At 30.9% G+C, this 26,747-nt stretch overlaps 2 protein-coding genes across 2 annotated transcripts; both read right to left on the minus strand.

The window, feature by feature from the left end:
• Positions 1-855: 855 nt before the first annotated feature.
• On the minus strand, positions 856-11,829 carry LOC148229155 (uncharacterized). Its single transcript, XM_088198404.1, has 21 exons — positions 11,589-11,829; positions 9,170-9,343; positions 8,975-9,106; positions 8,738-8,915; positions 8,533-8,671; positions 8,346-8,469; positions 7,942-8,273; positions 7,748-7,874; positions 7,565-7,682; positions 7,361-7,497; positions 7,209-7,290; positions 4,703-4,764; positions 4,310-4,627; positions 4,116-4,244; positions 3,862-4,052; positions 3,740-3,794; positions 3,458-3,670; positions 3,149-3,384; positions 1,787-1,883; positions 1,448-1,726; positions 856-1,378 (listed from the first exon to the last, which is right to left on the minus strand). Exons 1-21 carry the CDS (start codon positions 11,748-11,750, stop codon positions 1,148-1,150), a joined length of 3,516 nt encoding a protein of 1,171 aa, XP_088054530.1. The 5' UTR covers positions 11,751-11,829; the 3' UTR covers positions 856-1,147.
• Positions 11,830-17,665: 5,836 nt separating this feature from the next.
• LOC148229156 (protein obstructor-E-like) lies at positions 17,666-23,296 on the minus strand. Its single transcript, XM_088198564.1, has 5 exons — positions 23,137-23,296; positions 22,451-22,596; positions 19,017-19,137; positions 18,108-18,305; positions 17,666-18,038 (listed from the first exon to the last, which is right to left on the minus strand). Exons 1-5 carry the CDS (start codon positions 23,186-23,188, stop codon positions 17,767-17,769), a joined length of 789 nt encoding a protein of 262 aa, XP_088054690.1. The 5' UTR covers positions 23,189-23,296; the 3' UTR covers positions 17,666-17,766.
• Positions 23,297-26,747: the final 3,451 nt, after the last annotated feature.

Below are 26,747 nucleotides of genomic sequence, written 5' to 3' on the forward strand. Positions count from 1 at the left end.
ATAAACAATAAAAGATTATATTTAGCCATAGGCAAACGTTACGTTTGTTCGAAATTGGACAGTTGGGTGTCGTGCAAATATCGCTGCGTAACTTGACCGTCAAGTGTTAAAAATTTTGAATTGATTGTATAGGTCACAAAATTAGATATTTTCGGTTTTTATTATATACAACAGTATTTTATCATCATTTTATTATTATCTTTATTGTTTTTATTCAAAAATATATATATTTGGATATTCTAAACTAAAAATTATATTTTATTTTATTGGTACGCGATCCACAGTTTGACGTTTACTGATTTTATCATTGCGAATACAAAAAACCGATCATCATAAATCTGTTTTTAAAATTTGACGTTAAAACGTTGACTAATTAAAGAGTTACGATGTTTTAAAAAAAATAAGTTTGTATCCTAATTTTCGCAAATAATCCCCGCCGCACGGCTCCATTTTTAGGAATAATGCCCAGTATTCAATGTGTTAAGTCACGTGACGTTTTTAACGTTGCACATTTTTTATGCCATTTAAACGTTTTCATGTAGTTGGCGGATATATACGATCATATAAGCTTATGCCAAAGCGTCGTAAAAGATTTGTAGCGACAAACGTTCAGTATTTCGAATCCACTTTTATAAGAGAAAAATTACAAATGATATTAACAGTTAAGGGTTCATATTATGTGTATTGTATAGCTTCAGACGAATAAAACTTAGTTTTATTTATCTCAAACTATAAAAAGGATGTTACAAATACTTAAAATGTATAATTTTTTATTAATGTATACGCTTAGTTTCTTTATATTTTAAATAAAAACTTTTGACGTACAAAGGGTGTATTTATTTCAAATAAAAGATCTTTTTAGATTCCGTTATCTATTTATATTCCTCTCAAAACACAAAATTTATAAAAATATGATATTTTTATTATGATAAGTGCGTTTTTAATAAATTTAAAAACAATCTAGTAAATTAATAAAATTGCTTACACATTAACAAAAATAAGGTTGAGTTTTAAAACATTTGATCTTTATGCTAAACATCTCGCCTATCATTCAACATTCTTTATACACATTTGCTATATAAAGGAAAAATGCACGCTTATGAAAAAAATCATGTTAACCTTATTATCTAACTTGCACTAGAAACGTTCAATTATCTTCGTTATCACTACAGCCAGTGAAGCGAGTTGGCTTTGGTGTTTGGTCCTTCTTAGACGAATTAAAAGGCGAGTCAGCAGCTGGTTTCGATTCTTGAGATGACGATCCAGCTGGCGAAGCTATTCTTTCTTCGCTCTTCTCGCTCAGCAGCTTTTTCTTAATTTCCATATTATCAGCAGTCGAGGGAAGTTTCACGCCCGCTTTCAATACCATTGCTCCATCCTATATTACGAAACAGTACAATTGTAAATCGATTCTAAATCATAATAGATAGTTAATAAATATACATACCTTCAACTCAACAAGTCCCTTCTTGGTGATTGCTTCGACTTCAGCTTTCGTCATCCGAATCTTCTGAACACGAACTACTTTATCGCCGATTTTCATCTCGCACACGCCTGGAGGCGCTCCCGATTGTGCCGACATAGGTAAAGGCTTGACTCCTGGAGGCAGCGTTTTTACTATACCACCGGATGGTAATGTCTTAACTATACTGGCCGCTATTTTTTTGAATGGCGGTGAAGCCGAAACACTGGGCGTAGACGGAGAAGAAGCAGGCAACGTAGTTTCCTATATTATTGAATAAATTAGCAACGCATCCGATTTAAATAATATTTTTTAAGAGCATACATTTTCTTTAATGGACGGTTTCTTCTCGGTGTCGTCTTTGCTTGTTTCCGAGTCCATCCGTTGTTGTTCCAATATTACTGCTCGCTGATGACGCTCACTAAAAATTATATACACATTTACAAAATATTATAATTTTAAAAGCAACTTAGACCAATAATATTATAGATGAATATATGTATCAGTAATATCTAAAGCTCGTTCTCTCATGTGATGTACACTGAGTGTACATTACTTGAAGACGTTCCAGTACCAAAAACTGAAATATTTCGAGAATAGACGAATTGTCAACAGTACCCTTTAGTGGTTTGAAGAAATACTTATTGACTACGCTCTTAAAAGAAAGTCGTTTAGAAACAAAAACGGATTATAACCAAATATCCTATTAAAAAGATATCTTAAGAACATTTTCTGAATTAATAAAATTAAGAGAAGGTAATCAGATACGCAGATTTTTAAATAAATGTTTGCATCAATCGATATTGGTATTCTCTTTTACAATAAAAATAGCACTTGCAGCAAGGGTGGCCAACCTCGCGCCTGTGACACCATTTCGTTTTTTCTCTCTTCAATAATGGGGTTATTTTTGCAGGCCTGTCCTTTTTTTCATTGCGCCCTTGATTTCAAAAAGGTTGGCCACCCCTGCTTTGAAACTTATGTTGTATTGTAAGTGTTCCCCGACTTCAAAAAGATTGAGAACCATGACTTTAGAAAGCAGCGAGACTGATTTAGCAACATTGTAAAATGAAAACGGGAACCAAATCGTCCCGTCTTCAACTTCCTAAAACTATATGTAAGATCTGAGTGCTGAAATAAATGAAAAGATTCGAGAATGAAAAAATGTTAAATAACAAAGTATGGGTTTGAAATATCCTCAAGGCGTCGAAAATGTAATATTATAAATCAAAATCCAAGACTAATCAATGGTAGTAGAACAGCAACAATTATTATAAAGAAATGTTCACTTTGTTAATAACCGTTGAAATGGTGGAAGAAATATGTAATCTAACAGTTTGTCAATTAAGTTGTTGATCAAAGGTCGAACCAAGTTTCACTTTAAAATTACTCATTTTCACATGTACACCGAGTGCACATCACAGGATAATATATTAAAATATGAAAAGGAGTATGACAAGGTGATGCATTATCTTATGAAAAGAAAAATCTGTCTAGTTGGGCATTATTAAATCCTTCAAGAGATCCTATAAAACCGAATATTATTTATCCACTCATTTATCGCTCTTTTCAATTTTTTCTCCAAATAAGTGGTATTCACTGCAGTAAAAGTTGAGCGTTAAGATGGATCAAGTAACAAATGACCGTTTTAGCGGTAAATAAGTATATTTAATGATCTTGATTACGTACTTCAATTCATCGACTGTAATTCCCAGGATTGAAGCTCTTTCCTCGAGAGCTTTTTTAGACGGCCTTCCCACCGGACGCTTCAACACTTTACACAACTGCTCGGGCGTCAACGACGTGAGATCTAAGCCTTCCAATTCAGTCTCCAGTAGTGATGAACCGAGCGGTTTTTTCTTTGGCGGCGGACCACCTGGATTTTTTCTAGGACGGCCACGTTTCTTTGCAGTTGAGTGTACAATCTAAAATATCAAGATGTCTCTTAATAATTTTATCTATTTTTTACACTATTTATGAATAAAAGGAGATGCTTACTTGTGTTTCCAATTTTCTTTCTGTTGCCGTCGGCGGTACATACTCCCGTTCTTCCAGCTCGTCGTCTTCCAATCGATCCTCATCTTCCTCGTCTTCGCTATCTGAACCTTTTTGATTGCTGCCATCGCGTATTAGAGCTGCGTAATCTTTCACTTTATTAGGTCGCGTCGAGCGCCTGATAGATGGATCAGTGTCGGAGAAATCAGACACATCCTACAACCCGAAAATAATACAATTTTAAATTAATCAAAAATCTATTTCACTATATATAAATTATATTACCGAAGAAGATATGCTCTCCTCTTCCTCGCTCAGCGCCAGTTTTTCAATAATTTTCCTGTGTGAATTGCGATTATATTATTTTATGAAACTCTTGCGTAAGATTGTAAAGATAGGCTTCATACTTAGGACGACCCCGCTTGCGAACTACGATGTTATTGGGCGTCGAAGTCACTTTCGGATCGTTGACTTTGAAATACATTTTTTCCTTAATCGTCTTGTTGATTATGCTGCTGATTTCTCTATCGGATTTGTTAGACTGAGACAATTTGAAGGACTGAAAGCGGCTGGTCGATTTATCCGGAGAAGTTACGTTCTGACAAAAGAGTAGGAAAATCAGTAACAATAATATAAATCATCACGATTATAAATATATTACCTTTTTCAATTCATGAATATCTTTTTCCAGCAACATCAACGATTTCTCAGTCGTTCTGGACGGCTCCTGTTTTTCTTGGTTTTCCTGATTCTCCTTCTTCACCTGAGACGTGCTAGCACGTTTCAAACTCTAAAATTATAAGTTTTTATCATTTGTTTTCATACAAGACCAGTTTTTCTATAGTTAACACATACTTGTTCTCTCATTCTCTGCGAAAACGACAACTTGGTACCGTCCGATTTAGGCGAGGAAGATTGGCTATCTAACTTGTTTCTACTTTCGTCTGCCTTCGATTGAATGTTCGAGCTGTTGTTCTGCATTAGCTGCTTCTGGACTATCTCTGTGGGTTTTTTGGTTAGATCGTCTGACGGAACCGGTTTCAATTCGGTATATGTTCTCTTTTTGTCATCGTCCTCGTCATCTTCACCAGCTTCGTCTTCTGCGACTTCTTCTTCACGATCGAAAGTTATTTCTACATTCGTTACTTTAACAACTTCGCCGTCAGCACCGAGCTATAACCGATAAGCGTTTTTAATGAATAGCACATCTCAAATGAATATTTTTAATAATAAAAAATGATATCGTACTTCAAACTCAATCTGAGATTGAGAGGGATTCTGTTCGGTTTGCATTTGTTCGGCTTGTTGAGCTGAAAATAACAATCGTGAGAACATACTTTTACATAAAAATAAAGTGGCATAAAGAACCTGGTCAAAAATGGTCAAGAATTATAGAATGTTAATCGAAAAGTTCATATAACAACATATACACCATTTGATTACAGATTAACATTTTTTATTGAGCTTATCAAGCGTTTATGAACTTTTTGGGTCTAGGAAAATTTACCGCCGACAATTGATCGCTAGCAATTTACCACCGCAGCAATTGAACGCATAAACAATTTATAGCCTATAAATGATCGCCAGTATATTTTACCGAATCATCAAATCATCAAAATAAACAGAAAAAATACTGTTTGATACAAATCAGAAACCTGCTAATTTGGCGGTTACCGTAAATCTTTCTGCCTTAACCCTTTGATTAGTGAGTTATTTTTTCAGCATATATAGATACATCATGAAAGTGAGTTTTTTTTATTTTTTTCAAATATCATAATTTTAATTTATTGTATTATATTTATTAATAAATCAAATTCTGTGTCTCTCAACATTTTATTATAATCTTTTTTTATTACCTCTCACTGTTATCAAATTATGATTATTTTATTTACATCTCATATTTATCATTACTTTTATTTATTCTATTATATTTAATCACTATATTATATTTATTGAATGAAGCAAATTCAATGGTTCTCAACATTTTATTATAAGTTTATTTTATTTATTTCTCACTTTTATCAACTAATGATTATTTTATTTACTTATTTATACATTAGAGTAAATTGATAAAGTAAATTTAGCAGTTCTAAACATTTTATTGTAAGTTTTGTATTTACGTCTCACTTTTATCAACTTCTAATTATTTTATTTACATATATGTACATACATACGTTGCTTTATTGATAAAGTGATTTATTGCTTCTCAACATTTTATTTCTTATTTAATTTATTGCCTTGAGCTATGATTAGCATATTTTTATGAACTATAAATGAATTGTACGGAAATAAAAATATGCATATGGAAATACGTAATTTAATGGGTAGATTATGTATTTTATTAATTATATGTATCACAAAAATAGTATTAATTAAATTAAATAACACAATATATACAATAGATTGATTTTATGTATAGTATGTATTAAAAAAAAATATATTTAAACTAAACTAATTTTAACATTAGGTATGTTATAGTATGTGCACTGCAAAAAATCTTCAAAATCAGTCACATTGGGATAATTAATTAGTAAGAAACTGTAATGATGTTAAAATTAGTTTAGTTTAAAATCAACCTATTGTTTCATTGTATATATTGTATTATTTAATACCTTTTTAATGTTTAAATAATGTTTTTTTTTACTATTTTTGTGATATATGTAACTATTAAAATACATAATCTATCCATTAAATCTGGGGTAGCCAACCCGCGGCCCACCTTGAACATTTTTCCGGCCCGCGAGATTTATCGCACTTTTACAAAATATATTTATTTTATAATCGCCAATACACTTTAGACAACTTTTCACTCCAAAAAATGTCTATAGTGTATCTAAATTTAATATGTGGATATATAATTTTATATATGGCCCGCGGAGTTATGATGCATTCCAAAGTTGCCCGCAAGATCATTTGGGTTGGCTACCCCTGCATTAAATTATACATTTCCCTACACCTATTTTTTATTTATGCACTATTCCTTCATAGTTCCTAAAATAAATAACTTTATCAAAAAAGCAATGTTTACTTTAATATATATGTTAATAAAATAATCATAAGTTAACAAATGTGAGACGTAAATAAAATAATCAGAAGTTGATAAAAGTGAGAAGTAAAAATAAAATGTTGAGAACCATAAAATAAGTAAATAAAATAATCGTAAGTTGATAAAACCGAGACATAAAAAAATTATAATAAAATGTTGAGAACCACTGAATTTACTTCATCAATAAATATAATATAGTGATTAAATATAATACAATAAATAAAAATAATGATACATGTGAGATGTAAATAGAATAATTATAAATTGATAAAAAGTGAAACGTAAAAAAAATATAAAAATACGTTGAGAGCCTCTGAATTTACTTTATCAATAAATATAATGCAATAAATTAAAATAATATTTGAAAAATTTAGCAAAATGAATTTAAAAAAATAAAATAAAAATACTCATTTTCATTATGTATATGCTGAAAAAATAACTCACTAATCAAAGGGTTAATGCAGAAATTAAAAAAAATAACTATTTATGATTAGAACCAAACACATCTCATTGTTTCTAAACGGTAAAATATGCTAGCGATCATTTGTAGGCTATAAATTGTTTATGCGATCAAATGACAGTGGTAAACTGCTAGGGATCAATTGTCGGCAGTTAATTTATTGGACCCTGATTTTTTTATGTAAATAAGTTGTAAATAAATGTAACTTTTTGTCTTTGCCTACGATAAGATGTAGATATTTAACATACTTGATTCATATATTACATCCTCTTCGTCATATTCTTCTTCACTTGTATTTTCACCAGTACCAATAACTTCTGTTCCGTCAATCTAAACACAAAATTATAATTATATATTTACAAAACAATAAGATCACTCATTTAAAAAAAAAATTCAATACCAATTGCTCCTCAAGATCGCCAATCTCTTTATAGACATCGCCGTCCATTGCTTCTTGATGATCCGAATCAATATGCATGTCCAGCTTCTCCTCAGATGTGAATACCAACTCGCACCAATCGCACATGAATTGCTCTCCTAAAAACATTCCATCATTATAAAAGCATAAAATATATAACCCAATAAGCTTCATTAGATCCATTACCTTCAATGTGAGATTTTATGTGCGTCGTAACCTCGTCAACGTTCGGGAATTTCTCTTTGCACAGCGGACACGTGAGATCTTGAGTGGCATGAACGGCGGAATGGAAGATTAACTCATCCTTTCAAAAGTAAAGTAAAAAGTTAATCTAAAATTTTTTTCAATAGGAGCCAAGTTCTCACATACCTGTGTACAAAACGACTTATCACACTGAACGCATTTATAACAATCCTCCTGTCGCGCAAATACGCCGTCAGATTTAATCCGGTCTCCGCTGTTCTTGTTCTTATCTAGATGCTTCATGCGAAGATGTCTGAAACGAGATGTAAAATTAATCACTGAATTTATATAGGAATAAAAGCAAACTATAAAGGAAGTACCTTGTGTAGTGATGCGATAAAAGGAACGACTTTGGGCAGAACCGGCACGGGTAGGGCCTGATGCCGGCGTGCGTCTGCACGTGACGCGTCAAGCGGCTCGGCGTCGTGAAGCCAGCGCTACAATAGTCACATTTGTAGTCGTGCTCTGTGCTATGATTCGTGAACATGTGACGCTCCAATCCCTGCTTGAAAGCGAATTTCTTGGGGCACTGAGGGCAGGCGAAGCGGCGCTCTTTCTTGTGACGGCGTTCCACGTGAGCATTCATCTCTTCAGATGTCAGGAATGTATGATCGCACTGACTGCACAGGTACTTAATTGCAGTTGTGTGGATCTAAAGATATATAAATACATAATTAGTACAATACTAAGACTATGAACATAATCATTCTGCCATAAAATTAACCTTTTCGTGTCTCTGCAAAAATGTCTTTCTCAAGAATGTTTTCTCACAAATCAAACAACGGTACGGCTTAACTCCAGTGTGAGTCTCTTCATGTTTTTGCAAATCGTACTTGGTGAAGAACGATCTGAATCGATAAATATTTCAATTAGCATCATGAATTATAAATAAAATCCTATTTAATAAATACCGATCGCATGTGCTGCAAGGATGGTTCCGATCGCGAATATGAGTGTTTTTAATGTGAATATCGCGTAGCTGCTGCAACGGGAAAGAACGCTGACAGAATTTACAGGGATACACTCCGGTCGGCACTTCATCTTTATCGACTGAAAATTGTTTTAAAAGTATGATATGATAGTTACGCCATTAATTTATTTATATAAAATACTTACAATCTTCCTGTCTCATCGATCCTTGATCGTCGTCAGCGTCGATGATGACTTCGTCGCCCACCTGCGTCACTTTGATGTTCATCGGCATTCCCTTCTCGCCGTTTTCAATGTCAATACTAGTCACGATCGGATCTTTTGAGATTTTTCTCGGACGTCCCCTCTTAATCATAGGACTCGTCTAAATAAATTCAGAATTGTTATTTTTGCTTTCAATTAATCGATAAGAGAATATAATACCTTTATTATCTTCTTGGGTGGAGGCGGAGGAGGCAGTAAAGGCTCCTCTATGATGATGTCGATGATATCTTCCTGATCTTTGCTTGTGCTAATAGTGACCGGTTTAGAACTCTTTAACAGCTCGGGAACGTCCTGGAATATTATAATTGATATTAATAAAAATGTTCTAGTACAGTTCAATATTGCGATATTTACCTTTATCAAAGCTTCTGGCCATTCTATCGGTGTGGGCATTTGATCGCCGTGAGACGCATAATGACGTAAAGACTCGTCGGCTTGCTTACATATTTGTTTGAATCGATACGACTGATCCATGAAGTGGCGGCATAAGTCGCATATCGTCGAAGGCATTCCGTCCGATGGAAACACCTAAAAAATTACATAAATAATTTTATATGTAACTCATCATGTATATGTAAATATAGATAGAGTATACAATGACTAGGCAAAGCATGAACTATGAGTTTTTGTAAAAGCTTACAGTGCTTTAAATGTAATAATGGAATATGAAAATTAAAATATACAAAATTATAAAAATGAAACACCAGGTGATGTTGGCCATAATCACCTGGCCATCCAAAAATGGTTGTTAAGCCAATAAAAAAAATAGCGTCAGAAGAATTCTATAAATTGACAACAAAAATTACCTTACACAAATGGTTTAAAATATAATATTTTATTGTAATAATTTTATTTGTAATTTGTATTTTAAACCATTTATAATCTTGTTGCCAATTTGTATAACCAAAAGTAATAAAATCGTCCAGACGTCGTCACAGTAGAAACGCTCAGCTATCTAGCGTTCATATTATGACTCTTATGATAATATTACAAATTAAATAAGGAACATATAAATAGAATTTTGCCTAATAGTAGAACGCTCGGTAATGAGTGTTTCCACTGCGACGGCGTCGACACGATTTTATTGCTTTTGACGTGAATTTTTGACTTCTGATAATTGCTATCACGCCCTCCTATTGACCAAAATTCAGCTTGAATATACTTTAATCAGCCCTTTTATATCAGAAGTCCATATTAATATTGGTAAGCATAGCTATCATATTTTTAAAACAGTGTAACATCAAAGTGCAGACAAACTATGTTGCAATATGCGAGATGCGACATCTATCTGTACTTCTTCCGCTTATTATTCCCTAAGGAAATATTTTGTATTTGACCTAATGAAAGTTCTAAAACCTGAGTTAGTTTTAGAACTTAAATTCTTCTGACTTTTTCCAAGGTTACAAAGAAAATGGATTCAAATTAATGAAAATTGCAGCTCGTGAATTATCAGCAGCCTTCGAAATACCTGCTTCATTTTCTAAAGAAGTTGATTGCAGACAGCGAAAAGTAAAGAAACAATTCGATTATGAAAGTTGTGATGAACCTACACATAATATTGAAAAAAAATCGAAGTTGAATTCTTCAATTGTATCATTAAAAACCAGTTAAGGTCATGAATGACCGAAGAAAGATTAAAAGGGCTTTCAATTTTATCTATTGAAACTGAGATGGCATATGAGCTCAACAAGAAATTGTCAATAATTTTGCAAAAATAAAAGCAAGAAAAGTTAAATTTATAGTGATTAAAGTATATTCTAAATTTAAATGACATTTATTTATAATATTAATATATACCTTGACCTCTTCATAATATTCAATAGTGATAATAACTTCAATTTTAGTGTAATTAAAACTATATTTTCCAAAACATGAATATATATATATATACTATATTATAATATTTACGTACATATGTATATACTTATCAAGATCATCAAGAGTCAATACTTATATCCTGTAAGTGCATTTTAAATGAATATTATTTTTTTTGTTGTATAGTGATTGTAATAAATATTTTTTACATAATTATTTGACAATAATATGTGCTTTTTGAATCATATTTTTGCCCCCCCTCCAAAAAGTCATAGTACCGACAGATACTATTTGGGTCATTAGATCAATCTTGGATGATTGTGATTTAGAGGATTCTGACTGAACTGAGACTAGTGACATCCTAAATACGCGAAGTAATGGAAAGTTCAAAAGTTATTTGAATTATCCGGAACTTAAATTTATGATTGATGATAAAATTGTTTCTAGTATTAATCGACCTGAAGTAGTGAAATAAGTGGAAAAAAGTGGTTACTGCGTTAGTTTTAAAAATTGAAAAAAGTTTGTATTAAAATAATTAGCATAATAAAAAAATTTACATTAATCACACAAAGATGGCGGGTAAAATTAATTAATATTTTTATCGCGTAAACATTGCGAAATTATTATACAAATATTGTTATTTATGAAATAAACATTGAAATAAAACATTTCGGCAATGGCCAGTATACAAACATATTGTAACCAAAAACAAAAAATCGAACTGTCAAAATACATAAGAGTGAATTAATGGCCGAACGAAGATTTATTATTGCCAATGCAGATTTAAAAATGGAATAAAAGCGACGGCCGGCGGAATATATTTTATGGTTTAAGATTGACTTAAAAAAATAATAATGAAAATAAAATGTTTTAAAAAATAAAGCAGCGCCGATAGAGCGTTGGAATAATATAATTAATCGGTTCGGAGCCTGGATATTTGGCGGGAGTCGAACGGTACCTCGATGGCGACGCACGCCATGACCTGCAGGGGCAAAGGCACGGCCCCCGAAGCCCTGCCAGCGTTGCCGAAGATGTCGGTGAGCGAGGGGTTCGCGCTCAGGCAGAAGCGGCACAAGCGCATGGCCGCGAGGCTGTCCTTGCGACGCGCCGTCTCCGTCATCGTCTTGGAACGGTACGAACGTCAGATGTCAGGTTATGAGTCCAGCGGACGCCCGACGCCGAAGGTTCGCCGAATGCTCGTCGATCCGCCGCTCTAGCGGCCGCGGCCAAAACTAATCATTAACCCCTTCGCCGCCGTCGATCAACAACAGTTACTTCACTTTTATTTAAATTTAATCTCTAAACGAGCTTGCAGAGTCGGATAACATAATATATTAATTAATCCAGCAATCCATAACCTTTTTAAACCGACATTTTTTTTCTCAACAACTGATATACATATAAATTGAAAACAGATATATATATTAATTAAGGTGACCAAATGTCCAGGCAAAAAAGTCCGAAGTGACCTTTTTTAGCTCCTGCAACATCCATAAATAAACAAAAATTGTAGAAATGACATATTTTTAGCTTTCGCAGCATAGACTTTTTGTTTTTAGTGTCCTTTGATTTTTTCAAAATCTGGTTACCTTCATATTAATGTATATTTTAAATCCAGATTTATAGTTTACATATATACAGGGTGATACAATTCAAGTTTCTTATGTAGGCAGCACTGTAAATTAGACAGCTGTCAATAATCGCGCATGTTCAAAGTGTTAAATGTTAGTTGCAACAATACATTTACGAAATGCATCGCTCAACGTGTTAAAGTTCTTCAAATGTTCTACAGAAAAAACAGTTTTGTACGAACTGTGTAATGAAATTTACGGACAGATTATGGTCAATTTCATCGTCCTACTGAGCAAACAATTCGCAACGTAGTGAATAAAATTGAAGAGACTAGAAGCGTTTGAGATAGGGTAAGGCATGCGTATCATCGTGGCGCCTGTTCAGTCGAGAATATTGCTGCTGTAGGTAAAAGTGTGGCCGAAGACCCGGAATTGTCGATTCGTCGCCTTTCGCAGCTTTTGGGCTATTCTTACGACTTGCACCTACACCCATATAAAATTTAAATAACACAAAAACTGAAGAAAATAGACTGCGAAGAATTTACGCAGATTGGGTGTTAGAGCAGCATAAAGTTGATGCTGATTTTTAAAGTAAATCTTCTCTAATGAAGCACATTTCCACTTCTTTGTGTATTGTTAATAATCAAAATTGCCGTGTATGAAGCGAGGTCCAAAAAGAGACTGTTTCGTGGTATTGTGGTCAGGCGGCGTCATTGGGTTTTAACTTTTTAAAAACGATGAAGGTTTAACTGTAACAGTCAATGATGAGCGCTATAGGAGTGTTGTTTTGCGTGAATACGATTAACGCCATTGGATATTTTGTGGTTTTACGCTAAGTATAATATCACATTTTTATATCATTGAAGCATACGTTTCGAAACGTCAATTCTACGCGAGTAACTTCGTGTTGACATATTATTGGGTTTTAGAGGAAAATAGTGGAGAAACGAATATATTTCATTCCATTTGTATATATATAATTTTTTATAAAAAAATTGTAAATACTTTAATTCTCGCGAGCCAGATTTGACGACCGATGCTTTAGTTTTTAACATGCAATCGCTAGTCCCTTGTTTAAAATATAAATTATTTGCAATATATTATCTTAATTCCCAAATATCCCAAGATCCTAATTTGGTCGTGGAACGAAATACTTTTTCTTTTAACTAGTAATTTTTCTTTAATAAATATTTTTGACTGAATAACGATTCAAATATCAATAAAAAGCAACTTTTTACCTGCGCAGGGAGTAATTCTACAATACTTAACTAATAATTTACTCCAAAAACTTTATTTTTCGAATAATATAATTATGCACGTATGTAAATAGTTAAATGTATAATACTCGGACAATAGGTATTCAAGAATTTGTAAATGCTTTTTTGTTGTTGCTCTTTTGATGTATATATTGTGCGCAGGAGAAGACCATAAAAATGTTAATGTATCTTTTCAAATTTGCTCAGGCCTGCTGTAAACGATGTGGATCCAGGTTTAAATATAACTATAAGCAACGAATAATAATTCAGATTTTCTGCTAACAGCCTAGTTTTACTACGCGAAATAAATTCAAGCTAAAAAATTTAACTTTTGAACAATACATATTATATACAAACAATAGGTGCGCAGAAAATAAAATGACGTAAAGTCGGCAACGAAACGTCCTCTTGAATTATTTATGGATATGTTAGAAAGCAGCATTAAGTTATCAGCACTATTTGCTATGGCTGGAAAAATACCAATATTATAAAACCCCAATAAAAATTGACGTAAATATTTCATAAAAGTGCTTAGCATTGAAATAGCAAGATCTAAAATATATTGCGCTGACACCAAAATGAAATTATGTGTACAAAAGCAACCGTTAAATCATCTAACACACAAACGAATCTAGCTTAGGTGCCTACCCTAAACATACCGTCTTCGAGCGAGCAGGTAGCGAAAACACTGTTGTCGAAGTTATGCAATCCCGATAGAAAGCACATGATTCGACGGTTAGAATAATATAATGAGATTCTTATCAAATGAAAACAAAGTTTCCAATTTCGTCCCAAATAATCTAGATTTCCTAGGTTTGACTAGGTTAGGATCAGAAGAAAGATAGTAGGGACGTTGATCTTTTCGCATCTACTTCATAGCATTTTGATATATTCCTTTGTATGCATTTTATTCGTTTTTATTTTTAACTATAAATTTTAGCAATAAAAAATGTCAGCATCTCCTCGAAATATCATGCTGCGCAGCTAAATAAGCTTTGGAATGTATTTAAAAAATTTCATGCTGCATGGCTTAAACCTGCAAGAGTGCTTTCTAGTAAACCAATTATAAAAGTTTTATTTGTAATATGATGTGTGTAGTTTTATATATATACACACATATATAAATAAATATATACAATATATTTTAATAAATGGTATTTAGCATTTTTCGGTACTGAATGTGTATATTTTTTAATTATATATTTTTCTAATTAAAATTTATATAGCATATAACGCTCGGTATTTTTGAGTGGACTTCGATAGAAATTCTACTTATTTTATATTAAAATATTATTTTAATATTTTTTTCTTCATTGAAAATTGAATATAGAATAATATTATTAGCAAAAAATTTTTATTATTTATTAACAAAATTATAAATGATCGTTGAATATTGGAAATTGCTTGTACACCGATCAAAATCTCAATTAGGATTATTTAAAACTCAATAAAAAACGTTATTATTATTGTGAACGATATTTTATAATGTAATTTATTAGTTTTTTAATTTAACGAGAGAGGGTCTCAATATTTGTACAAAATTTAAATTTATTTTTCTCATCTAATTCTACTTTTACTCAATAATAATGAAAAGTAATATTTGTAAATATTACTACAATGACTACCTGTCTCAAATGAATGATGAAACCTATTTGTTTCGAGCAAATACTGCGTACAATCGCCAAATTTCACAACAGTAAAGTGGCGGTTAAGGTGTTAAAACTTGATAATTTCCAAAATATCTCCGAAAGCAGAGCAAAGTGATTAATTTCGATTTACATCAATTTTGTCATCTCTTTTGGCATTTAAAGTGCGATATTATCGCTGTTAATACGAATAAATATTATGCAGCGAACGTGAGAAACGCCCGTGTCGCGTCACAATTTAATAGTTCGGCCAAGCCTCCGCTAGAGGGCCAGTCGATAAAATGGCCGCCGAACGCCGCTCGAGCGCTCGTAAAAACTATGATTAATTTCCAAACAGGAGGAGAAATCTATCGGTTATCGCAATCGATGGATATCATTATAGACTATTGATAAAAACGTCACTGCATATTTTAAACTACATATATATATCGTAATTTAATTAATTATATAATTTATTTATTTATTTAATAAATCTTAAACTAGTAATATGTTATAATTCTTAATATATTTAATGAAAAAATGCTAATTAAAGAATAAATAATTAAAATTAAACAAATATTAAGGTATACAAATCTTTATCTAAACTTTTTCTACTAAACAACAGAAAAGAAGAAGAAGAAGAAGAACATATACACGATACACTTATTTTTGACAGATGACTTAACAATAATATTACCGTCTATAACCAATTTTAAAAATGGCCATAAGGCAATATAAAGGGGTTATTAAATTTCCATGTCTATGAATATATTAAAAAGTTTTGGTAATAATTAAATAACGGTCGTGACATCTATTGTACAAATGTATATTTTAATTAATATTTTAAATCTTTCGTCGTTTAAAAAGTAATTAACTAGTTCAAATAATGGAGCTTATAAAGTAAGTACTTAAACATTAATAAATGATCATTTGTAATTTATTCCAATAATAAAAATATTTTATAAAATACACTATTAAAATAGCTTAAATTTGCACACAGATGTCATTTTATCAGGGAGGAATTCCATACATTTTGCAATGAAATCTACGAATAATTCATACACAGAGAGAAAATAGATTTTTTTCTATTATGTTTGTAATAAAAGATAAAGAATAAATAAATAATTCTAAAAATAATGGAAAATGTTTGAATCTCAATTTTTAAATATATGGATAGGTACGAATATATTTATTTACGATACAATGTGAAAGAAAATTCTTAAACATGTACGAAGTAATTTTTTTCAGCACGTTATTAAACACATTGTAAGTTTTTATTCGCATTGCGTAATATTTGATAAAATAATGAGAATTTATCACAAATTATTCTCAGGATAGATTAAATCGTTAGAGAAATAGTCGGTTCCATGAAAAAATAGAATATTTTATAATATAACATGTCGAATCAGAACTGTGACAAAATAGAATAGCAAAAAGCAGAACCATGACAATTCAGATTAAGTTAAAAAATATATTTCTAATAATTTTATATTGGCAACTAATTATTTGCTAAGCAAATACTTTCATAAATGATCCGTTACAAATAAAAAAAAGTGACTAGTTATTAAAATAAATATTTAGTATTTAACAAAAAAATTATCAATAAAATAAAAAATGATCAGCATTTAATATAATATGATTGACATTAGTAACGTAGCTAGGGCTTGTACCGTTCGGGGCGATATTTAACTTTGTCCCCCCCCCCCCCCATTTTATTATTTTTAGGATTGTTTGTTTGAGTCGAATAAGCAATGGGGAACATCTGGTGTAACTTCGACTTTACCGATTCAAAGAAACTGGCCAAATTTTCATGCCGGTTAAATTATTTTTATATATAGGGGAGACATTTTATGACCAGCCAGCTCATAAAATCAGTACTTGTTTAATGTTTGCAACATACTCAACTTAGCTAAGAAGCTACTCGTGGATACATATTTTTAGCGCATTCAGTTTAAGAACCACACTACATGAACGGTATTTACATCGTGAATATTCCGCCCCCAAGCAAATGCCACCTGAGGTGGTCCCCTTCCTAGCTACGCCACTAATCGGAATTTAGTATATGATGATCGATACTTACAATAAATGGTTAGTTTTTAAATTATTTATAGCTGTAAAACGTCCATGTGCTGTTAAAACCCAAAGCTAACCTGAGTGATTCGTAATCTCGAAACATTTTGGCCTTAACAGTTGATGTGTCACCTTACAACTATTTAACAATAATTGACCACATGGCAAATGAGCAATAGATTTTTGTTACGTCTACTAATCATTTAGTTATATTTACAACTATTTATTTTATTTTCCTTAAAAATGTATTATTTACTGACGATTTATTTTATGTTTTATAGCGTCAATGTAGACCTTCATCAAAGAGGTGCATTAAAAAACTCATTATTATTGACTAATATATAATTATTTATGGGGCACTGAGACATTATGGCTCAAGATAACCATCATAAGATAACCATCGGCAAAATAGAATATTGAATTTTTGCACAATGTTCACAACTGTTGTGTGTCTTTTCATTTATTTAAGTATCGACAAATCATAACTTGGTGTTTTTTAGAAATTTAATACAATTTCAAACAAATAAATTTATTTATAATACAAGACAATTAATATAATTTACTGGCATTCGATTATAAATTACTGTAATATATTTCTTCGTATGTAGTCTATACTAACGACTTCCTCCTCTGACGTCATATCTGAGGTTATCAGGTTGCGATTTGGAATATTGAGTTCCTGCGCAAGCAGTCACGTTTTCGATACCATCGCAGGCCAGAATATCTTCATTAAAAGCGTTTCCTTCTCCACAGTTGTTCAGCCTAGGCTTTCCGCTGACGCAAACGAAATACCTCTGACAATCTCTGGGACTTCTGAAGAATCTGTGCGCGGAGGCTCCGAAGAAAGAGTCCTTAGGTTCGGGGGGACAGGCGAATCCCAAGAATGCTGTGAAAGTGAAATGTTATTAGTATCGGTGATGTAATCGTGTGTGGCATTTGGAAGACGCCTACAAACCTTCAGCATCGCAGTCCGGAACCAGGTCGGGCCAGTCACAGCGGTATGTGTCGACGCTGAAGGCCAAACCCTCAGGGCAGTCAAACACGTAGCCGCGGCCCTCTACGCAATTGGTGAACTGTCCGCATTCGGATGGATTGGCACTGCGTCTGAAATAGCCGTACTGATGGGGGCAGTCTTCAGTAGGATTAGCTGGTTCTGAAATTTATTATAAAAATTATGTTCGAATATTTTACTTGAATATTTACTGTGAATATTTAAGGGTATATAAACCAGAATACTCCACACTGAATAACTTTCTTCAGCCACTTCAATCTTAAAACTACCTGTTTAAATTCGGTGGGTTTTTCTTTCTACACGGCCGTTCTATCAAAGATCGAAGGACCAGCGAAACGCTGATTGATTTAAATTATTTATATTTAATCATTCTAATTGCTTGACAACAAATTGGCTTACTACTTAGGTTGATCTAAGTGTCTTGGCCATAAAGATATGTTTGTGGGCGTGTAGAATTCCCAATAGTTCAACGCGATCTTTGATTCGACTTGAAGACTACGTGACATATTACGGTGAGAATATACGCAAATATTTATTAATTATTGCACAAAAATACGGCCAATGTCAAAACTGCACTGCCAGGCTAGACACATTTTTTATAATAATATCATTAATATCAAAAAATAAATGTCGAACTACCACAAAAACAAGTAATTGCTTAACCTTTAAAAATAATAGAAAAAAATCGGTATACAAAGTTTTAAACGTGTATTTTTATTCAATTATATCTAAAAGTGCAAAGTTCATGATTCTTTTTAATATGTTTGATTTTATTTTAATGTATCGACTGCAATTGAAAATTTATTCAACTCTATTTGGATGCAAATTTAAAAAATAAAAATGTATATTTACGAGTAGCTGCTCTTCCAACGCAGTTGACATCTATTGGATACTGACAAGGATATGAGAAGACAGAAGCATTGGCATGGAATAGGAGACCATCGGGGCACATCTTTTCTTCTGGAACACCATCCTAAAAAATAAAAAATATGATTATGTATATTATATATAGTATCATTTATAAATAATATAAAAATATTTTCCATAAATAATTATATTCTACAGGGACTTAAACGGTCTTATTTCGTCAAAGTATACGATAATTTGATATGGTGTTTGCTCTTCTTCGCCTTGGGTTAATTTGCGCAAGTGGGTCGTTGCAAAATCGAGATGAGATGCTGCAAGACAAGGACCAGAGGTGACATCAACGCATTGTAAATGTTAAAAAGTGAAATTGTTCTCTCTGACCTCAAGAGTGTGTCACGTATGTTATGTCATAAGTTATAGAACTATTTAGAAGAAATTTGTGAAGGACGCAGATAGACATTGAAACTGATTTCCTTAAATAAAATAATGCATAAACATATTCTATAATATAACATTTTTCCACAAACAAATTGCTGTTCATCATGTTTTAAATAAATTATAGTTATAAAAATAATGTCTTCCTAAAAAACTATGATTGTGAATTACAATAACATGCTAACTAAATAGAGAAAAGTGTTTATTGAATTTATTCACCTTGAATTAAAAGGTGTTCGCGTAAGGCGATGACAGCGTTGTATAACGATACTGTCAATTTAAGATAATATGTTTACCCTAGCTATTACCAATGCTTTATTATATATTTATTAAAAATGAGACAGTATATATAATTATTTTAAAGTATAAAAATAATTGATATATGTATTCGGTTAGTTTTTGTTTCACCCGCGGCTAGCTTCATGCATTACCCACGGATAACCACGTTTTTATCTGTAGACATACTGACATTTTTATGAAAAATAATTTATATTAATCAATATTGTTAATATAAAAAAGTAAGGTTGTGTATGTTCTTTAAACATTTATAGTTAATAATATTTTATAGTGTTATTTTTCAGCTGTTTTTTTCTGCGAACGCCAAATTTTGCTATATTTAAACGGAAATTGCAAAATCTTTAAATTATGTTTTGTTGCCAATTGTTCAATCTTGCAGAATTAACGCTCCATCTAGCACACGAACGGAGACACAGCTAAAAACGTAAGTGATTTTTTCCGCAAAATTACGATTAAATTTTTTTATTTTTTTTAGGTTAAGTCAAAATTTAGACGAGTTAAAAATTGAAAATTTATAAATTTATATTTTTTTTCGATAGTACTTTAACCAGGCTTCCATATGCAAAAAAATTGCAATGTTGTAAAAATCACCATTCGGTTTTTATGGCCACACCTTTAAATAATCACTATCGCATTGCTCTAAAATAGCTACATTTTCCTATGGAATTTAAATATATTATGTATGCTATAGTTTTGTAATATATTTTTTTATGGATATATCATATAAACAATATTATTATGTTCCTGAATCTCTGGAAAAACTATGGAAGACATAATTTATTTACATATAATCTTATTTTACTGATAAAATATAATAAGAAGATATCAAATCCACCGTAAAAATATTATTTGATATTTGCAATGATATAGGTATATTATATTAAAAAACAATTTAAATCTCTTTAACTACAGTTGAAAAAGTACATGAAATAACTGCAGTTTTCTTGCAAAAAATAAAAAAAAACTCATTGAAAATACACACCGTTTGTTTTTTCATATTGCAAATATGACAGTATAAAAAAATCCGCCTAGAAAATACCGCAATAATTAGTTATTTTTTTGTGTATATTATAAAGATACACATCTTTATTTATTTAAAAAGCTCTTTAATTTTTAATTTATATAATAATTATTTCTATTAAATAACATGTTTGACCTCCTTACTTTTTTCTGTAAGATTTTAAAAAATTTTTGTATAGCCGCCATATAAAAACAAAATGGTGGATCAAGCTGGTTAACATATCGTGTCCTCAAAAAACATTATATTTCATTTAAATCTTTTTTTTTCTTTAATCAAGTTGTGTATCAAAAATTAGCCAAAATATTTATATGGTCTGTTCAGAACTATTTTTTAGGAAAGTTTCATATCATTTCGAAAAAACGGCTGTAATTATCGTGCCCTCAAAAACCGTAATATGCCATCTAAATAAAAAATATTTAATCAATATTTCTGGTACTATAGAACATTTTAGATCTCATTACTTTTTTATCTAAGATTTTTATTAAATGAGCAATATATTTTTATTTTTTTTAATAATAGTCGCCATTTTGAAAGGAAATAGCGGATCAAGTTGGCTACCAAAAATTAGCAAAAAAAAATATTTTTTATGAAAGTTTCATGTCGATATGATTAAAACGACAGCAGTTATCATGTCCTCAAAAACCGTTATATCCTGTATATATTTTAAATTATAAATATTTATTTTTATTTTTCTTATTAAACATTTTACATCTCTTTTCATTTTTCTATAGGATTTTTTTAACGGGTTTCCAATTTTTTTTAGTTTATTGTATAGTCGCCACTTTGAAACAATATGCCGAATCTGACATAGTCGAGATATTTATTTTTAGAAAAAATATATTTCGATATTAGTTACTGCATTGAATTATTTGTATTAATCAAGAAAATAAGCAAACTTCGTAATAAATTATCAGTCACTAAATAAATTCTAGGCTTTGATAATTTTGGGTTATTTATTTTTTTTGCTACGTCTGAATTTAAAGTGGGTTTTTGAAGAACATATGATTTTTTACTTGAAAAGACTAGTCTTATAAATACCTATTTGTTCTATATTTATACAGGTAACATATGTATATATAGAAGTCTAAGATTGTTTATGCGGATAATCCTTAAAATATGGATCACAATCTGCAAACGTCTACGAATCATAAAACTACGTAATACCATTGAGTGCTTGATTTGACTGAATGTATTTAATGTGGTAAAAAGTTAAGAAATGTTATTCTAAAATGTTTTTTAATTAAATGTTAGTAATATAAGGCATATCTCAACTTGATATTAACCTATGTAAAGAATGAAACTACATTTCTTGAAATTGTTTTACTTTAATTAAAGTCGAGATAAGAACCGATCAGTAGATAAACGCTGGGGTTTGATTAGTTTGGTTTTAATTAATATAATTATGTATTAAATCTCTGTCTGCCTTTAAAGTTTTATTAAAATTACTATAAAATTAAATACATTCAATGTTCAAAAAAGTTTGCTCAATTATTATATCCAATACCCACGATTTTTTTTATCATTACTTTATATTCAATATTCATCTATCACGTATTGTAATAATTTCTACATACATTGAATCGTTGCGTATGTGCATTTTTTCTTCTTCTCAATAAATATTTCACAAGAATACAGTTGCACAATAGTTCAAGAACAACTTTCTTACCCGACATTCGATGTATTTGTCGCACTGCGCCGATACGGGAAATCTGGCGTTTTTCTCTGGACAATCACCGCTAGCTTTCACAACCCTCTGCGATTGTTCAGGTTCATATCTGGATTGCGGTGTTCTATCTTGGTTATACCTTTGACCTACACAACATTGGAAAAACCTCGGATAAAATAAGGAGAAAAATAAAAACAGCATCAAGTTTTCCACAATACTTGACACATTATGCACCGGCCTTGGCCGGACCAATCTTCTTTGAATACCAACACATTTTATTTAACAACAGTATAAAAACACTCATTGCAATAAATTTATGTACGTGTATCCAAAGTTGAATCTTTGATATTTAAACATGTTGCTAAATATCAAATGTGTTATATAATGATATTAGTAATGTCACGTAAGCAATTAATTATGATAATAATCATAAATATGGATGTTTTTAGAGAACATGATTTTAATAACTAAGTATGTGTTAACGTAAAATACTGATCTATAACTTTTGCATTAATTTAAATTCATACAATACTTTTTATCCTGTGTATTTATTTCACAACACTATTTGCGCAACAAATAAAACATAAAGTCATTAAAATATTAAATCATAGCTATTAATTTTATTTGCTTACAGAGAAAAATTATTTATTTATTAATTAATAATGATATAATTATTGCAATTTTACCATAAACGACGCAAATCACGCCGACAATAGCCGTAAAAAATACTGCTTTCATTTTGATCAATTTTTTAAACACTTAGATTAAATTGAAATTGAAAGTCTTAATATCGACTCTCGGAGATCCTCTTCGCGAGGATGGTTGTGCGTAACTGACCGATAGTGAAGATTCACCATAGCATTGTTCGTTAAACTGGTTATGAATACATTGGTGCTAAAAATCGACCTGAATCGGCGTTAATAATATTAATTGCTTTAAAGAGAAAAAAATAATCAATTAATATATTACATATTAGTTCATAAGATTTTAGATTATAAGTTCAAGCTACAATATTCAATATTGTCGAAGCAATAGGAATAATTACTTTATAATAAAAAATAAAATGAAAATACATCTAAAAAAGTAAATAGATGACCTTTGAGGGAAAGGAACCAGTTGACCCTGGTATCACGGACATCTAAATATATTTCCTTGATACGAAAAAATGTGTTTTTGTGTAAAACTTGCTCTTGGAATGAACTATTATTTTTTTTAATATATATGTGTAGCTAATTGGAATTGAAAAATGATAGTTAACATTTCCTTGTAAATGTTGTTCAAATTAGAATGGGGGTTAGCAACATTTTAAACTTATTATTTGACTATTATACAATTTTATCCATTTAAAAAATAATCTATTCCATGAATGAACCCCTTGCATATAAAAATCATGTTGTGAAGTTGGGTCAGAATTTATATTATATTATACGAGTCTTAAAATAAATGTTTAGAATTTAAATTAGACTAGTCAGAATTTGTATTAAATAGTAAGAATTATTTTTTTAAATGGTCACAATCATTTTTTCATTTGTCAGTATTTATATTATATGATCTGTATTTTAACATTAAAGTCAGTTTTATATTATTATATGATCGGCATAATAATATAAGGTCATTATCAATGTGTTTTAAGGCTGTGAACACAAAAAGCTAAGCTTGATCTCCACCGCCGCTCTGTCGTTATTCCCGCTTCGTTCATCACTTTGAATACTTTCGCATCCTACATCCATTAAATATATTCGTAAAAAGTTATTCATGGCGTGTTCACTGTTCTGACTTACACTAGCTTAGTTACAAGCGAAATATTTTTGAATCGATCACACATAGATTATTCTCAAAACTCATGTTAATTTACTGTGACCAAAATGCTCATACATCAACAAGAAAACCAGACAATAGCGTAAAGGATAGGATCACACACAAAAACCGAGAGTTTTTGTCCTAAATAATATAATTATGACCATTCATTATTTTAATTGTGATCATCCTATATTTTTATTCTGACCGTATGCTATTTTTATTCTAGCCATTTGATATTTATTCTGACCGAGATTTGATTAAAATTCTGGTATAATATCACTCTGATTATTGAATTTTGTATTTCGAATAAATAAGTCTAAATCTTTAATAATGTGATATTCTGTAGGGAAAAGTAAGAGAACTTTTATTTATTTAAATTAAATTAAGACCACTGCTACTTAACAGGTTATCCCAATGCTTCACTATGGTAAAAAAAGCAATATTTTTATCTAAATACTCACAAAAAATAATACATAGTAAGAAAAAGATCATAAAATAATAAAATGAAATTATACGAACCAGACCAGCTAATCGTATCTGACATAAAATTGATCAATGTAAGGAGCCGGATGGCGACAGCCACAAGCGAGTCGGCTAGTGTCCCGGCTCATAACTGGCAACAGAAAAGGACGCGATCTTGATTCTCGAAGACGTTCCGGAACCCAAAACTGGAACTCGACAGCATTCTTCAGTAGTTTAAAGAAATGTTCAGCGAATACAACTTTCTGTAAAAATTTAGCAACTTATATAACAACGCTCTTAAAAGAAATGTGTTGAGTTACAAGAACAAATAATAACCAAATATTCTCTTACATATGTATCTTAAAAACATTCTCGGAACTTTTTAGATTGAAAGGGTGTATTCGGACTTTTAATATAAGAGTATTGGTCAAAGTGTATTCAAACCAAATTTTGCTCAATAGGAAAGCACAAAAACAATTATCACTTCTCAGAAATCAAAAATTCACGTCAAAAGCAATAAAATTTTGTCGGAGTCGATACTGCAATAAATACGCACGCGAGAATAGAGCAATCAGTAAAATGCTAAATATACTATAAATATATACTAAAATATATATATATATATATACCATAAAATTTAAAAAAATCACCAACAATATGTTTTTTGTATATTTTTTATAGATCATTTTATCTACAACTGTTTTTGTTGACAGTTTTTGTGATTAAAGCCCGATAAAAATCGCTATACGAAAACATTCAGAAATAGAGATAGCCGCAGACTTTCGATTGACGTTTATGAGATTCTTCATGAAAACCAGGCGCGTACGGTGAGATACTTTCTATTTCGTTCGCTCGCGTGTTAAGTGATGCATGACCTTATTTCTCACTCACTCTCGTCACTTAGCACGCGAGCGAGAGAAAGGAATAGTATCTCACCATACGCGCCTCGTGAAAACTACTTAGGTTAGAAACAGTTTGCCACAACTGGAGCAATATAATTGTATTTTTTCAAAGCAATGCCATTTTCGTGCTTACAGCAAAGATTTTTGTTCTCATTTATTCGCGCAAAAAGATCGTAAAAACACTAGATAATTAAATCAATTACGGATTGTCACCCTAGAGTAAAAAAACATGTGACAGCAGCGTATATTAGAGTGCGGGGATTTTTTATATGACCAAAATTGGTCAACATAAACCCATTCACCGTTTGTCAAAACCTTGCAAAAAACATAAATTTGTGCTTTAATAATTAAATATTGATTATCAGTTTCAGCGTGTCACATTTAAGAAACGTTTACAATTTTAAACATTACATACAAATATGTATTATATATCAATTTGCACCGATCATAGTTAATATAAAATTTATATCACCTAGCAGGATAGTATTCAACGTTTCGGTGATTAGCAAAGGATGTGGCGTCCTAGTTTTAGGTATATAATGCCACATCCGTAGGATAAAATAAAAAATAATAAAAACATATTTTAACTATTTTTAATACAATTAATACTTTTTTAATTTAACAATTGAAAGATTAAACAACGAAAAGGGATTAAAAACCACTGTGTTATTAAATTGTTTACTATTTATTTTCAATGTGAGCATAATATTTTGGTGTCGAAATTAATTATATATATATATATATATATATATGATCAACTGTTCATCTCATTATAATTTATTATATAGAAATAGAATTAATTATATTCTTAAGAGCGATGGCAAATAGGCGAAATGTGCGAAAAATGCTGATAGTGACAGTGACAGCAGATATTTTGATTTGTTGCCTAATCGTGATTATAGAAAATTTTATAGTAATATATTTATGTTTAGTATAAAATATATGAAACAAATAATAAAAATTCTAATTTTATAGAACATATCTATGAAAAATATATAAAAAATTTCGAGGAATTATTAATACATAAAACTTATTTTCTAAATTAATTAAGTAAAGATGGGTCAAAGTTAAAATATAGTATTTTATAGTTACTAGCTCAACGCACAGATGGAATCACTCATTGAATAATATTT

The sequence above is a fragment of the Plectrocnemia conspersa genome, unplaced genomic scaffold (assembly GCF_051122295.1).
Source record: "Plectrocnemia conspersa isolate PC_06_02 unplaced genomic scaffold, ASM5112229v1 ptg000011l, whole genome shotgun sequence".
In the NCBI taxonomy this organism is placed as follows: domain Eukaryota; kingdom Metazoa; phylum Arthropoda; class Insecta; order Trichoptera; family Polycentropodidae; genus Plectrocnemia; species Plectrocnemia conspersa.

Coding starts and splice junctions, on each gene's coding strand:
- LOC148229155 (XM_088198404.1), bottom strand. CDS start 11,750: ATGACGGAGACGGCGCGTCGCAAGGACAGCCTCGCGGCCATGCGCTTG. Junction 7,875..7,941: donor TTATCGCATCACTACACAAG/GTACTTCCTTTA, acceptor ATCTCGTTTCAG/ACATCTTCGCATGAAGCATC. Junction 3,385..3,457: donor AAAGAAAATTGGAAACACAA/GTAAGCATCTCC, acceptor TTGATATTTTAG/ATTGTACACTCAACTGCAAA.
- LOC148229156 (XM_088198564.1), bottom strand. CDS start 23,188: ATGAAAGCAGTATTTTTTACGGCTATTGTCGGCGTGATTTGCGTCGTT. Junction 22,597..23,136: donor CGTGATTTGCGTCGTTTATG/GTAAAATTGCAA, acceptor AATGTTGTGTAG/GTCAAAGGTATAACCAAGAT. Junction 18,039..18,107: donor TCCGGACTGCGATGCTGAAG/GTTTGTAGGCGT, acceptor TCACTTTCACAG/CATTCTTGGGATTCGCCTGT.